Source organism: Odocoileus virginianus, chromosome 5 (assembly GCF_023699985.2).
Source record: "Odocoileus virginianus isolate 20LAN1187 ecotype Illinois chromosome 5, Ovbor_1.2, whole genome shotgun sequence".
Classification (NCBI taxonomy): domain Eukaryota; kingdom Metazoa; phylum Chordata; class Mammalia; order Artiodactyla; family Cervidae; genus Odocoileus; species Odocoileus virginianus.
Window position 1 is genome coordinate 31,543,312 of NC_069678.1, and position 16,479 is coordinate 31,559,790.

At 41.9% G+C, this 16,479-nt stretch overlaps 1 protein-coding gene and 1 long non-coding RNA gene across 3 annotated transcripts in view; one reads left to right on the forward strand and one right to left on the reverse strand.

Annotated features, from left to right (window-relative positions):
* Positions 1-14,431, reverse strand: part of MFSD14A (major facilitator superfamily domain containing 14A) — a 47,706-nt gene extending 33,275 nt beyond the window's left edge. The window contains exon 1 of one of the 2 annotated variants that reach the window (XM_070467741.1): positions 14,205-14,431. In XM_070467741.1, coding sequence (XP_070323842.1) covers positions 14,205-14,288 — 84 coding nt within the window. In that variant the 5' untranslated portion in view covers positions 14,289-14,431. The remainder of the gene's footprint in view (positions 1-14,204) is intronic. The other variant, XM_020906059.2, reaches the window with a different exon arrangement.
* Positions 14,432-14,490: 59 nt separating this feature from the next.
* The window catches only part of LOC110145650 (uncharacterized), a 31,059-nt gene continuing 29,070 nt past the window's right edge, over positions 14,491-16,479 (forward strand). The window contains exon 1 of the long non-coding RNA XR_002316279.2: positions 14,491-16,393. This is a non-coding gene — a long non-coding RNA (uncharacterized lncRNA). The remainder of the gene's footprint in view (positions 16,394-16,479) is intronic.

Consider the following 16,479-nt stretch of genomic DNA (forward strand, 5'->3'; position numbering starts at 1 on the left):
TTTCGCATGATGTACTCTGCATGTAAGTTAAACGAGTAGGTTGACAATATATAGCCCTGATGTACTCCTTTCCCAATTTGGAACCAGTCTGCTGTTCCATGTCCGGTTCTAACTGTTGCTTCCTGACCTGCATACAGATTTCTCAGGAGGCAGGTAAGGTGGTCTGGTACTCCCATCTCTTTCAGAATTTTCCACAGTTTGTTGTGATCCACACAGTCAAAGGCTTTGACGCAGTCAATAAAGCAGAAGTAAATGTTTTCCTGGAACTCTCTTGCTTTTTCAATGATCCAATGGATGTTGGCAATTTGATTTCTGATTTCTCTGCCTTTTCTAAAACCAGCTTGAACATCTGAAGTTCTTGGTTCACATACTGTCGAAGCCTTGCTTGGAGCATTTTGAGCATTATTTCGCTAGCGTGTGAGATGAGTGCAATTGTGCAGTAGTTTGAACATTGTTTGGCATTGCCTTTCTTTAGGATTGGAATGAAAACTGACCTTTTCCAGTCCTGTGGCCATTGCTGAATTTTCCAAGTTTGCTGGCATATTGAATGCAGCACTTTCACAGCATCATCTTTTAGGATTTGAAATAAATCAGTTGGAATTCCATCACCCCCACTAGTTTTGTTTGTAATGCTGCTTCCTCAGGCCCACTTGACTTCACACTCCAGGATGTCTGGCTCTAGGTGAGTGATCACACCATCATGGTTATCTGGGTCATTAAGATCTTTTTTGTACGGTTCTTCTGTGTATTCTTGCCACGTCTTCTACTATCTTCTGCTTCTGTTATGTCCAGTTTCTGTCCTTTATTGTGTCCATCTTTGCATGGAATTTCTTCCTTGTTATCTCTAATTTTCTTGAAGAAATCTCTAGTCTTTCCCATTCTATTGGTTTCCTGTATTTGTTTGCACTGATCACTGATGAAGGCTTCTTCTCTCTCCTTGTTATTTTCTGGAGCTCTGCATTCAGATGAGTACATCTTCCCTTCTCTCCTCTGCCTTTTGCTTCTGCCAGCAGCATAGCACACTGCTGCTTAGAGGTGCCTTAAGGATTAATTCAGGGCTCCCCTGGTGGCACAGTGGTAAAGAATCACCTGCCAGTGCAGGAGGAGACAGTTTGATCCCTGATCTATGAAGACCCCACATGCTGCGAAGCAGCTAAGCCCAGGTGCCTCAAATACTGAGTGTGTTCTCTGGAGCCCAGGAGCCACAACTGCTGAAGCCTGCATGCCCTAAAGCCCATGCTCCACAACAAGAAAAGGTACTGCAATAAAAAACCTGTCAACTGCTGCTAGAGAGTAGCCCCCACTCACAGCAATTAGAGAAAAGCCTGCACAGCAACTAAGTCTCCGCACAGCCAAAAATGAGTAAATAAAGTTATATTAAAAAAATTACTTCAGTTGTTGGATTTTGTATTTCTAAAGGCAATATTAAATTGGTAGAAAAGGAAATGACCTGTAACATTAACTTGGTCTCCACTGACTAGTTTGTGTAACAGAAAAAGTTTAATCAATACATATCCAATATCATACTTAAGTTTTAAAAATATATTTGTTAGAGGAAACACTGACTGACACCAGCCGCCCTGGCCAGGGTGATAGCAGTCACTTGCGTAAGTTGTCTTAACAAAGAGGTCCTGGTAAGGAATGCAAACCAGCTATCACCAGTCAAAAGAATCTGCAGGAAGTCAAGCAGAGCGGAGACACCAGCCCGAGGCCTGCCAGCCTGCGGGTCCTCCTCGCCAGAATCCACCGCGGCTGAGCAACGCATGCACCGCAGGAAGGACCCTTGGTCAGAACGACGGCCAGAGATGACCCGACAACAAACCCCACCACCATTACAACCCAAGACTGCCAGCCAGGTGGCAGAGCAATTTTCTTGGGTTCTCGGGCCCTGCTGGTCTCTGCTAAGGCACCCCTTCCTAATAAAGTCTCTTGCTTTGTCACCACGTGTGTCTCCTCAGACAATTCATTTCCAGTGTTAGACAAGAACATACACTCTTGGACCCTGGAAGGGGTCCCTGTTCCTGCAACATATTCAACATAGTCTTATGTGCAAAATATTAACACTGTTTGGATTTCTCTGTACACTAAAAATGGTGCTACATCATTTTAAAAGAGAAGATGTCTCTCCCAACCTGCAGAATCTAGGTACCTGGAAACTCCCTTAGTAGAACCTGCAGCTGAGGAATTAGATTCAACAGAAGTGGGGTGTGAGTTGGGAGACAGAAGAGTTGAAGAACAATGATGAGGAATGAGTTTGTACAAGACTCATTCAACAAACACAGAGGACCAGAGGTGCTGAAAGAAAAACACACGCCCTGATCTCAAGGAGTTCAGTCTAGAGAGGAAGTCTCATTGTAATCATCTGCTTATACAAAACTGCAATAAAAGGGATATTAATCCATACAAGTTAGGAACCAAGAAAAGGTTATTGCAAGACAATGAAGCAGTGTGGACAATTACATTACAGAAAAAAACCAGATGAAGTAAACAGCAGCCATGCCAGTAAAAGGTTAAGGGAAGACAGAAGAGATGGCTCTATCCTTTGTTAAGGAGGTTCTTGTCTTCACTCTAGAGATACAGGAAAACCACTTACGGGTTTTAAGCAAGAGAATTGTGTGATGAGACCTGCATTTTTCAACACATCATGGTGATTTTCTAAAGGATGTAACTGAACAGCAAAGTGCATGCAGAAGCAAGCTATCTGAATCAGTTCACACAAGAGATGACGAAAGCATGAAATAGGGGTGTGGCATGGACGCTGGAGGGGAGGAAATGGATATGAGAATTCAGGATTTGAAACTGAAAGAATATGACAAATGTGGGAGGGAGTCAAGACGACTTTCCAGTTTTTTAGGTTGGTTGTCTACTAGTGGAGGCTGGTAGCTTCCTAGCTTGTCTTCCCCTAGAAGGCTTAAAATTACTTCAGATTCTATATAAGAGATAGCCCTTGTACTTAAAACATTTCTATTGTCCTTTGAGGCCTGATTAAAACAATTAGTCATTAGCAAATATGATGTTTGAAATGATCAGAGTAGGTGAGATGAAGTGTGAAAAGACAGGTGGACTAGCTTAGTCAAGAAGCACCAAGTACACAGGTGAGGGGCATCAGGCCTCATACAGCCAGAAATCCAAGCATAAATTTACAGCCAGCCCTCTGTATCCAGGCTCTCCCATCTGCAGACTATATAGTATGTATTTATTGAAAAAAAAATCCATATATAGGTGGACCCACGCAGTTCAAACCCACATTCATGGGTCTACTGTACTGAGCAGAGGAAAAGGAACTCACGAAAATAAAGAAGGAGCTATCAGAGAAATATCAGGAGAATCAAGAGAGTACAGTGTCACAGGTGACAAAGCGGCAGCTTTAGAAAGAAAGGAGTAATGCCTGGTACCAAACAAAGCAAGTATAGCAAGACAAGGTTAGGAAGAAGTCTGTAGGATTTCGTAAGCTCCAACTAGTTTTGTTCATCATCACGTATATTCAATACCTATTAGAATACGTAGCACTTCTCAGGGCCTTTAACACACTAATGCATATTATGAATCTCCAGAAAGCTACAGCATGCACTGTTTTCCAAATTTGACCATGAAATCCTTCTGTCATTTAAGAGACGGTATCTCAAGAACACCTGAGTTTCTTAGAAAACTGTCTGGGAAATGCTAATAAAAAGTAAGATGATAATTACATGACAAGTGTATAAATATACACATAGAGCCAAAAGCCTAGAAGAAAATAAGTGTGTTAAAAGTGGCTGCTTCAGTGAAGCATACTTAATCACTCAAGAACAGTGCTGGGAAAACTCAGAGAAATAAGACAGGTAGTGGGGATGGAGCAAATTGTATAGACACAAAAAATATTTAAGAGATAGTATAAGGACTCAGTTTGGGGGGGTAGAGAAGACTGAAGATGAAAAGATTTCAGTTTCTGCCTGGTCAGCTGGACAGTGAGGGAAGGGGAAAGAATAAAATATCAACTCGTTTTAGGCATATTGATTTGAGAAAAACATGAACAGCATTAGCAGAATTCAAAGAAAACAAAGTAAGATGCGAGAAACAGCAAAAGATTAATATCTTAAGTAGGTAAAGCATTCATGAAAACCAATACAAAAGCACTTAAAACACTATAAAAATATAAAGAATATAAACAATTTATAAAGCAGCTCATAAAATTCTATCATGGAAATAACCACTCAGAAAAAGTTTCACCATAAAGATGTCCATAGCAGCATCACTTATAGTAGGAAATATATAAATCTAAATGTTCAACCTAATTATACATCCTATAATCAAATCATGGTATATAAATCATAGAATAATATGCAGCCAAAAGCTGTTTACGGATAATCTATAATGACATGTAAACATGTTTATAACAATGTTAAATTTAAAAAAAATCAAAGAAGGATAAAAAATTGTGTATGTAAAATAATTTCAACTATGAAAAACAAAATAAAAACCTCAGTGTTAATAGTGTTTATATTAGGTAGTGATTTTAGTGACATAAAATTATTTATTATATTGTTCTGAGTTTCCTAAATCTTTTCTAATAGGCATGACTGTACTTTAAATAAGAGTACTTTAAATAAAAATAAAACATTTTTATTTACCTCAGAGAAAAACTACTGTGTAAAACTAGAATAGAAAAAGATAGGTAGTTGCATGTGCTTGGCCCTCCTAAGCCATTCGCTCATATGTTCCCAGAGGTGGGAGAAAAAAGTGTGTGTGGGTGTATGTGTAAGATGGTATGGAAAAAACTGTAGAAACTTCTTGGTTAATCCAATATTTTAAAGCAGGGCAGGGGGAGAGATAGCTCCTTGCCCCAAGGGACTGGTAATTTTGAGAGTTGTTATTATATACATATCTATCTATCCTGTTTTAAATAAATTCAAAAGTAATATAAGATCTTAACAAAATAGACAAATTTTAAAAATATTTTACTAGTCTGGAATTACAAAAAGTTCGAGGTAGGACTTTTGACATAAGGCTGGTAGGTTTAATGGAATAGCAATCCTTAATCAAAATTCCAGGACAATTTGGAAAGAATACAAGGGTCATGGCCTGAGGAGAAAGACCAGGGGAAGAGGGTTAAGCAACAGGTTAGGGGGAAAATATCTGACCAATGTTTATAGCATCAAGAGTACAAGGTTCAGCATAATGAGATAATATCAAGAGATGATGAGGATTCTTGAAAGAATTAAAGAGGTACAATGTGAAAAATTCTGGAGACAAATTTGAACATAAACTAACACATACCCAACCCTAAATGCCAAGATATTCCACCTAAAAACATAATAATTATGTATCAAAAGTCCATTCAGCTGAGTAACTTTTCTTATGGAGGCATGAGACATGGCTCCATGGTAGTCACCTCTAACTTCACCTCAGAAGTCAGGGGACAAACCCCTTTAACCGTGAATCCACTCTCCAATCTAATTCCCATTTCCCAAAGCATACTTTCCATTGGTAATGTATTTCGTTTCATCACGTAGGCTTTTGCCTAAGCCTTTAAAAAATCTGCTTATTCTTCTATCCTTTAACACTTGATAACTTTTACAGTTGCATTTTGCTTTGTAAAGTATCTGTTTCATTTTATTTAACCTAAACTTTACCTTTCTCATGCTCATGCTCTCTGAGGCAGGCCCTAGGCTTTATTCTTCTACAATCTAGAGCGTGCAAAACATGCACAGCACGAAGGTGCTTAGTAAGTGTCTGTAGAAATGAAATGAATTACTCTGTAAGTCTCCTCTACCTATTACTTTACGTATTCAGTATATGGTTACTGTATTTAAACATTGTTAAAAGGGCAATACATCCATTAATTAAATTTGCAACTTCTCCCCATCCTCTATCCTCTGATGGGGCTTCCAGGTGGCGTAGAGGTAAAGAATCCACTTGCCAATGCAGGAGATGCCAGAGACATGGGTTGGATCCCTGGGATGGGAAGATCCCCTGAAGAAGGGCATGGCAACCCACTCCAGTATTCTTGCCTGGAGAACCCCATGAACAGAGAAGCCTGGCGGGCTACAACCCATAGGGTCACAAAGAGTCGGACACAACTGAGTGACTGAGCGCACACACACACACATCCTCTGATATCCCACTGTTCAATACTGTATCATCTCTCATATGGGTTTACTGTACATACACATGAGATTAAAATAACAAAAATCACTGAAGACTTACAATGATTTACATTCATAGTCTTAGTTACCCCTCCTAATCTTTCAAGTTACATATTACTACCTCCACTTCAGAGTACAAGTAAGAGATGGAGCAGCCAATCCAGGCAACTGCAGAGCCCAAGTCTGGAGCTACACCAGTTTCAGGGGCTACACTGCCTGTATTATCATCACAGACTGTCACTCACCGAGGAGTAAGGGTCCAGTCTTAACCATTTCAGTATCTCTCTGCATAGCCCAGTGCCTAAGACGGAAAGGCTATTTCATGCTCATGGATTAGATAACCCTTATCAAGAGGGTCATAAAGCTATCAGACGACTTAAGTCAGTCACTTTACCTCTCTTAGCAAGCAGGGCGTAAACTATTAATTTCCTACCTAAATCCTCATCGAATTCTCAAATTCCAAGTCTGTAATTGCCCAATAAATACAAGTTTATGAATCCAGCAGTTGTTATGGAGAATACTGACTATAATAACTTATGTTACAGTCCTATCAATGAATCAGGGATTCATACGAGCCAGAAGGAAGTCCACTAGTAACTGGGCATTATAATCCTACTTGTTAAATGGATGTTACCATGTGAGAAAAGCGTAAGAATGAGCAAAACTGAGGCTCTTTTTTCAAAACAACAGCCTAGACTATTATTAAAAAAAAAAACAATTGATATTTTTTAAGCTTAAAAACCAAACAAAAAGCTATTCTAGACAGAAGATACATGGCAACTAAACGTAATAATTCTACATCCAAAAAAAGACTATAGTTATTAGGATTATTGGGGAAATGTGACTATGGACTATATACTACCCAAGAGTATTTTATCAATGTTAAATTTCTGAACGTGGTGATTATATTCTAGCTATGTGGTTCAGCTCAGTCACTCAGCCGTGTCCGACTCTTTGTGACCCAATGGACTACAGCACACCAGGCCTCTCTGTCCATCACCAACTCCCGGAGTTTACTCAACTCATGTCCATTGAGTCGGTGATGCCATCCAACCATCTCACTCTTTGTGACCCCATGGACTACAGCACGCCAGACCTCTCTGTCCATTACCAACTCCCAGAGTTTACTCATGTCCATTGAGTCGGTGATGCCATCCAACCATCTCATCCTCTGTCGTCCCCTTCTCCTCCCACCTTCAATCTTTCCCATCATCAGGGTCTTTTCAAATGAGTCAGTTCTTCACATCAGGTGGGCAAACTTTTGGGGTTTCAGCTTTAGCCATCAGTCCTTCCAGTGAATATTCAGCCTTTAGGATGGACTGGTTGGGTTTCCTTGTAGTCCACGGGACTCTCAAGAGTCTTCTCCAACACCACAGTTCAAAGGCATAAATTCTTCGGCACTCAGCTTTCTTTAAGTCCAACTCTCACACCCATACATGACTACTGGAAAAATATCCTCATTCTTAGGTGATACTTTTAGGGATAAAGTATCATGATGTCTACCACTAATTCAAATGGTTCAGAAAAAAAATAATAATAAAGAAAAAAACACGCATAGAAAAAGGAAAAACAAATGCGGCAAAATGTGAACAACTATTGAATCATGAATTCTGGGATAGCCAAATAAATATTCATTATGTTATTTTTGCAACTTTTCAGAAGTTTTGAAAATTCTCAAAATAAAAGTTGGAAAAAAAGGTGACAAAAACCAAAATAAAGTATGAAGAATAATTTTGAACTTAAAATTTAATACTGAGAAGCTACTAATCAACAATGAGGAAGATGGGAATTCCCTGGAGGACCGGTAGTTACAACTCTGTGCTTTCACTACAGAGGTCAAGGGTTCGTTCCCTGGTTGGGAAACTAAGATCCTGCATGCCTCACAGTGTGGCCAAAACAACAAATAAATAAAAACAAACAATAATGAGGATAAAACAACTCTTCAGAAAGAAATGCTGAATTTTCTCTGAACAAAACATAACTAAGTTGACTAAAATAATTTAATGTAAAAGTCTTGTGTGTACACATACACACAAAAATGCTTAATCACAGACATCTAAGACCTGGAACTTTTCATGGAAGAATACTAAAAAAAAAATTCCTAAAGAGAATACTGTAACTGTAAAGCTGCTCTCATAGGATCCTGACACATTATGGAATAACTGGAGGAAATAAGACTTTACTGCTAGTATTTGGTATCATGTAGTGTGTGTTTTCTTATTTTCTGTGACTTTAATCAGGCAAGGTAAGTTTCACTACATTTGTCACAAAAAGAAAACTGATCCTTAATTTCCTCAAGGTAAGAATCATTGTAAACATGTAAAAACACTATCATACTAATTAAGGGTCTTCTCAGGTGGCGCTAGTGGTAAAGAACCCTTCTGCCAGTGCATGAGACAGAAAAGACGTGGGTTTGATCAATTCCTGGGTCAGGAAGATCCCCTGGAGGAGGGCCTGGCAACCCACTCCAGTTCTCTTGCCTGGAGAATCCCAAGGACAGAGAAGCCTGGCAGGCTACAGTTTATAGGACTGCAAAGAGTCAGACACAACTGAAGTGACCTGGCAAGCATGCATACTAATTAAGTCACTTTGGCTTAATCTGCAGTGAGACTTTAAAATTACTTACTGACATGTTATGGATCAATTTTAAAGAGCTATCCAACATTTGTATATTATCAGAGAAGTGAAGTGGTATGCGTTAGATTGCTCCTAAATAGAATGAAATACACTTATAAATATTCAACAAGAATATAGTGAGATCAAGTTTCACTCTTAAAAAAATATAAAAAGACCTACAGCTTAAGATTATTATTGCTATATATGATTTTTATTTTTTTGGCCACACCACATGGCACACGGATCTTAGTTCTCCAGTTAGAGATCCAATCCACAGCCCTTGTATCGGAAGCACGGAATCCTAACAACTGGGCCACCAGAGGAAGTCCCATGATTGTACTGTTTTGAGATACATTTTGAAAAGATAAGTAACATGACAATCTATTGCAGCACTCTCTATTCTTAAGAGGAAAATATGTGGCTGGCTGTTACATCAAGTTAAATCATCATTACATTAAATGCTTATCCTCATGAACACCGAATGGGTTACACAGTTGAAATAACTATAAACTAAGCTCACTAAAAAGGTAAACTAATATTAAAAATCAAAAAACAAAGAAAACACAAACCATTAACACAAAACTCAAACTGTCACCAATGTCTAGGATAGAGTTGAAGCTCAAGAATGGTCCTAGTGTGATCTCTGATCACTCAATTTATATAGCTAGGTGATAAAATATCAACCACCTCTTGCTAAAAAGACTCCCTAAGAAGTATTTCCTGTGGTAGAATTGGCAACTGCATTTACACACTATTGAGAAAATAGAGCTATTATTAAGAATAAGCTACTGCGATCTGGCATTGAAAGAGATGAACCCATTTTAGGGATCCTGATATATGTACTCTGGCTGAAATGGTCAACTGTTACTTTAACTGACACTTCCAATTCAAAATAATGCTAAAAGACAATTTGAGCTTTTAAATAATTGAAAATTTAAATCATATATACTTGTCAGAATGACTATTGAGAAAAGCTATTCTTTTTCCTAAACTTCAACATTTCAACTGTAAGCGAATTTCCACAGATGATGATGGAAAGCAGGTTTTCAAACTATAGTAAGACAAATGAAATATAAACGGAGAAAACCGTTTATTCATTTACCCCAAAACATGCTACCCTAAAGCAAGTGTTGACTCACAGAGGTAGACAGGTAAATCATTCATGGTTCTGCCTGCCACAAGCTTGCCATGGACATGTGTACATCCTGATGTTTCTAGGCAAAGGCGAGTGATATCAAAGAAGAGCTGCTCTTTGAAAGGCACTGTGGCCCTCCTCCTGGCTTGCATGCACTCTAGGAACCAGTGGCCACTCTCTGGGGGTTCAGAGAGCTATTCTGCAACTCCTTCAGTCATCCTAGCAGGTGAAGAGTGAAAAGGATCAGAGCTTAGGGCCAGACTACCGAAATGGTTTTTGACTCCTATTTATTGTCACTAAACTCAGAGAAATCAGGAATAAAAATCTGGTAGTCTGGGCATATTTGAAATGTCAATTCTACTTTTGTCAGGTACTTCTAATAAATCAATTCACATTTGCTTTGCTTTCTATCTGATCTTTAAAGTCATTGTACCAATTCGCTTGTGAAAAAAATCTAAATTTTTTCACTTTATCAGAGATGTAGTCTCTGTATCCACAAAACAATAAAAATCAGGATGATAAACAAGTAAACTTAAAAAATCATAAGGAAAATTCTATCTGTGATAATACAAATAACTCATGTAAGTAACTCTGAGGCTCTTAGTCTCTACCAACACTTACAAACAACCTGGAGGCTCAGTGGTAAAGAACCCGCCTGCCAATGCAGGAGACACAGGTTCCATCCCTGGGAAATCCTACGGACAGAGGAGCCTGGGGGTGGGGGGAGTGTACAGTCCATGGGGTTGCAAAGAGTCTGACACAATTTGGTGACTAACCTAACAACAAAACATAGGAATGATTTAACAGCAAAACCAGAAGCATTCTAAAATGTCAAAAAGCAGTTTTAATTGAACTCTCCTCAATGGTCTGCAATGAATAAGAGATGTAGCAAAGCGTTACATACACTAAAACATAACTAAATACAGTGTGTGCCTGCTCAATCGCTTCAGTCGTGTCCAACTCTTTCGACCTCATGTAGCCCATCAGGCTCCTCTTGTCCATGGCATTCTCCAGCAAGAATACTGGAGTGGGTTGCCATGCCCTCCTCCAAGGGATCTTCCTGACCCAGGAATTGAACCCATGTCTCCTGCATCTCCTGCATAGTAGGCAGATTCCGTGCCCACTGAACCACCTGGGAAGCCCAATTCCATGTGTAAATGCTTCCAAAAGCAAAATTCACCAATAACGTCACAGTCACTTTCATCAGTAAAATGGTATACACTAGATGACCGAAAGTTAATGTCGCTAAGTCATAGCCGACTCTTTGCGACCCCATGGACTGTAGGGCCCCCCCCCACCCCCCCCCAGGCTCCTCTGTCCATGGCGATTCTCCAGGTAAAGATACTGGAGTGGGTTGCCATGCCCTCCTCCAGGGGATCTTTCCAATCCAGGATCAAACCCAGGTCTCCCGCATTGCTGGCGGATTCTTTACCAACTGAGCCACCAGGGAAGTCCAGTAAATATTTATTTAATTTAACCTGTGAAAACTATTCTTTAGTTACTTATGTTGTTTTCATACAAAACAACTGTTCTTAAACTTTCAGGAAGTATGAAACTTTTATGGAATTTCCCTAAAGAGATGTACAAAGAAAATTTTACAAATAACTTCAGGGTGAACCAACCCAAGTTAAGAACTCCCGATATAGAATCACACCCTCATATAATGTACCTTAACTGCATACTACTCAAATAGACAACATATTAGTCAGTCTTACCTAGGCTTCAGAGCCAACTGAAATACAATTTCAAGAAAAGAAAAACATTTAGTAACTTATGATTAACCTGGCTTGTTTAGAAAGGTTCACTTCTTCAACTGTTAAAAACTACACAAACATGTGCTAAGTTTTTGATAAACCATTAACAACTCATTATTAATTTTGCTTTACGAACATTACAACTGGCTGATCAAGCTTTAAAAGATGCCATTTGCAGGGGACAAAGCAAAATAATCTTAACATTGTTGAACACTAGAAAGAAAATGGAAGGGGATCAGGTCAGTGCCATTGGCCAGGGATGTGAAAAACTGTTCAGAGCCTGTCATGTATGACCATACAGCCTCAGACAGACACCAAGGTGTTCACTTACGGCCAGAGTAGATTAAAATACAAACAGTGCAAAAAAATTACCCTGGCACTTCAAGAAACAGAATATCCCGATTATATATAGGAATGAATAAATTATACTAAAAAATGATCTTTAGAATGTGCTACTCATTTTTAAAAATCACTCTAAATGTATTTTTATCACTTTAAATTCACAGTAGGCCCTGTGGGATTCAAAGATGCATAAACAAAGTCCCTATTCTAAAGAGGCGTCCAGTGCTCTGAGAATGGAAAGTGCAGCATAAGGGTACAAAAATGATGAGTGATAATACTCCCATGTGCACATCCCTTAAAAGAAGCGTTCATTTATTCTCTATGCCCTCTTAAAAACCCACTGCTAGGGTAAAAATTGTGTTTTGTGTCCAAAAGCAAACTACAAATTCACAACTTTAATAAATACCAAGATTAAAAAAAAAACAAAAACCAGTCCCAAATCTCACAAGATTTAATTGCTATAAAGTGAGCTAAAAAAAACTTGAGAGGTAACAAAACTGAACTTTACAAGGAAAAAGGAGGTGTGCTTCCTGAACACAGCTTCTTTATCTTTTAAAAAGAATATTAATCTTAAATATTGCTTTTACAAATTACAATTCTTTGCTGCTTCTATTTTGTTGACTGTATGAAGAAATTAAAATATTAAGTCCTTATGACTGGTAAAGGCACCAGTGTTTTTTCAAGCCATTTCTCTTCCCCCAATCAAGTTCTAACCAAGTAGGCCGTGACAATTCATAACTGATTTAATCAAATGTTTTTTTTAATCAAATATTTTTAATGTTTAATTAAAACATGAGATCTGAGGACTTGAGTTTCAAAGGTTCTTTTTTCACCAAATGTCAAAGCTACTGACATCTATAGATTTGACAGTTACTAAAGGAATACAGACTTTCCTCCTGGCTCATATGGTAAAGTATCTGCTACAATGCGGGAGACCTGGGTTCGATCCCTGTGTCGGGAAGATCCGTTGGAGTAGCAACCCACTCCCGTACTCTTGCCTGGAAAATCCCATGAACGGAGGAGCCTTGATAGGCTATAGCCCATAGGGTCACAAAAAGCCGGACACTACTGTGCAACTTCACTTTCACTTTCAAAGGTATATAACAAAATTGCTACATATGTCCCAAGCTTTCTAAATTTTAGCATACTGACTGGGCCATATTCGGAAATGTCCAAACCAAGCAAATCCTCAATGGTGGCCTAATTACACATTTAGTACTATGCTAGCAGTGGAGGGCTCCAAACAAACATGGAATAAAAGGAACCATTCCTGCACATTTCTCGAAAAAGTGAAATGACTTTCACTTTTCTATTTTACTTCAGAACTTGATATCAAAGAATGCAGGAAAGACCAGGGAGGAGCAACGAAGAATTTTCAGCATTTAAAAAGAAAAAAAAAGTGGTGAGTTATTTTCAATTAAACGGCCTACCTCCCCTGCCGGTTAACAGCAGCACAATGCCTAAGGTTGATTTTGATGACAGTATTTCTAAACAGCAAAAAATTTTTTCTCGTCCTCAATCTGTCTTCCTTTCTAAGGTCTTCTAACCCTCAGGCCATGACCAACTCTACCGAGTATTCGTTTTAAAATACACCAGGTGATTTTAAAACAAGAGGGTGGTGACTCTTTGAAAACTACAGACTTAAGTCTAGGCCCCGGTGTCCTCCGTCACAGTCCCGACGGCGGGCGGCGAGGAGCAGAGCCCACCTTCGGACAGCGTTTACCGCACCGGACGCGGTCGAGAGCAGGAGCACTGACCCCGAACGGCGTGGAGAAAAGGGGCGAGCGCCCTACGGAGCCCCAGCGGGGTCGCCGCGCCAGATGCCACCCCCGGAGCAGTGTACGGGAAGGCAGGGGTCGCTGCCGGCCGCTTCCAGAGCGCGGCCACCGCCTCGCGGGGCCTGGACGGCGCCGACGAGGCTGCGGAGGCGAGGGGGGCGGCGGAGCCCGGCGTCAATTCCTGCCCGCGACGGCGGCGCGCGTGGGCTCGAGGCCGCAGGGCCTCCATCGACGGCCGGAGGGCAGGGCGGCAGGTGCCGGAGAGCCGGGAGCCTTCGCCATCCGGGAGGATGTGCCCCGGAGGCCGCAGGCCGGGGCGAGAGAGGAAAGAGCCGGGAGCCCGAGACACCGGCCCCGCGGGAGCGGTGGGGGCAGTCAGGGGCGACTGCAGGCGGCCGCTTCGGGAGCAGAAAGAGATCCGGCCCGACACTCCCGGCTCGGTACCCCAGCTCACCGTGCCTCCGTCCTTAATGATGATCTTTTTGGCCAGCATGATACTGCGGTTCGCGGCCCTTTTCTTCTTCTTCCCCTGGGTCATTTTACCATCCTCGATTCCTGGCGCTGCTGCAGCCACTCCCGGGGCGGCCGGCCCCAGCGGCGAGTGCCGTCCCGCTACTACTGCCGGGCCGAGCCGCTCGGGGCACCCGCCGCCATCTTGAGGGCCCGGCCTGCCTCCGGCGGCGCGTCACATCGTGCGATCGGCCGACGAGTGCGCCCCGCCCCGCCCACGTGACGCGCCCCGCCCGCTCGGCCGCCGGGCGGTCGGCGCTGGCACGGAAGCCGGGAGCGAAGCGGGCGGCGCGCGGCAGGGGCCACCTGCGGGCGGGCTGCCTGCGAAGGGAGCCCTATGCCCTTCACTCGTTCAGTCCTCACCGCAGCCCTGGGCGCTGGGGGCCGTGATAGAGCCCCTGACCGAGGAAGACTTGTAATTTTCTGAATGTTACATGCTCGAGGAAATACAGCTGATACACACTTAACACTGGAATTTCAACCAGGCGTCCTCAGCTATTAGGGCTGCTCCCGCTGTGTTCTGACCAACACTGGAACCGAAGGAGACGTTGAAGCAAGTCTTTTTCCAGCAGCACCCTGGCCCCAAATGGGACCCTTTCTTTATTCCCTGCCAGGAAAAACGGATAGAACCTAGGGAGAAGGGGACGACAGAGGATGAGATGGTTGGATGGCATCACCGACTCAATGGACATGAGTTTGGGTAAACCCCGGGAGTTGGTGATGGACAGGGAAGCCTGGCGTGCTGCAGTCCATGGGGTCACAGAGTCGGATACGACTGAGCCACTGAACTGAACTGAGGGCACCCTTTGTAGCCCACTACTTGGATTACCTGGTTGTTTAAAAATGAATTTAATGGGGAAATTGCGAAAAAGGACAGCTGTCACAAGTGGACTATGGACTTCAGATTAAAGTATCACGATGTTAAATTTGACTGTATTGACTGTACTGTAATATAAAAGAATATCCTTTTCCTTAAGAAATATACACTGAAGTCTTAAGGAGTGAAGGAATGTGATGCATGCTCTGCCGCGTGTGTGCGTGCTAAGTCGCTTTAGTCGTGTCTGGCTCTTCGAGACCCTATGGACTGTAGTCGCCAGGCTCCTCTGTCCTTGGGATTCTCCAGGCAAGGATACTGAGGTGGGCTGTCATGCCTCCAGGGAATCTTCCGGATCCATTGATCGATCCTGGGTCTCTTATGTCTTCTGCACTGGCAGGCAGGTTCTTTACCACTAGTGCCACCTGGGAAGCCCGGTGATACATGCTACCTACTCTTAAATAGTTAGGAACTAACATGTATGTATATGTAAGGAGGTACGCGTAGAAGTTTCTTTTACCATTGACTGGCTTGATCTCCCTGCAGTCCTAGGGAATCTCAAGAGTCTTCTCCAACACCAGAGTTTCAAAAGCATCAATTCTGTGCTCAACTTTATGGTCCAATTCTCACATCCATACATGACTACTGGAAAAACCATAGCTTTGACTAGACGGACCTTTGTCGGCAAAGTAATGACTTAGGTCATAAAAGGCTCTGCATCTTCCTGCTAGCTCTCTTTTTCATTCACTCAGAACCCAAGTTTAGTGGAAACCAGCTGCCATGTCATGAGGACACTTAAGCAGCCTGTAGGGACATCCTGGTGTTCAGGAACTGAGGCCCCCTATCAACAGATATGTGAGTGAGTCATCTTGGAGTCAGTCCTCCAGTCCTGATCAACGCTGTGGCTGAAAGCAGCCCCTGCTAGTCAGTCCTAGAGGAAATCAACCTTAAATATTCTTTAGAAGGACTGAAGCTGCAGCTGCAGCTGCAATACCTTAGCCACCTGATGCGAAGAACCGACTCATTGGAAAAGACCCTGATGCTGGGAAAGATTGAGGACAGGAGGAGAACGGGGTGGCAGAAGAGGAGATGGCTGGATGGCATTACTGACTCAATGGACATGAGTTTGAGCAAATTCCAGGAGACTGTGAAGGACACGGAAGCCTGGCATGCTGCAGTCCATGGGGTCACAAAGAGTCAAATACGACTGAGTGGCAGGACAATAAGAACCCCTGCCAACATCCTGACTGTGACTTCAGGAAACCCTGAGCTAGGACCACCCAGCTTAGCCACTCCCAGTTTCCTGACTCTCAGAAACTGTAAGATAAAAAAATTACTGTTTTAAGTCACTAAACCTTGGGGTAATTTGGTACACAGCTTTGGTACACCGCTATAGATAACTAAT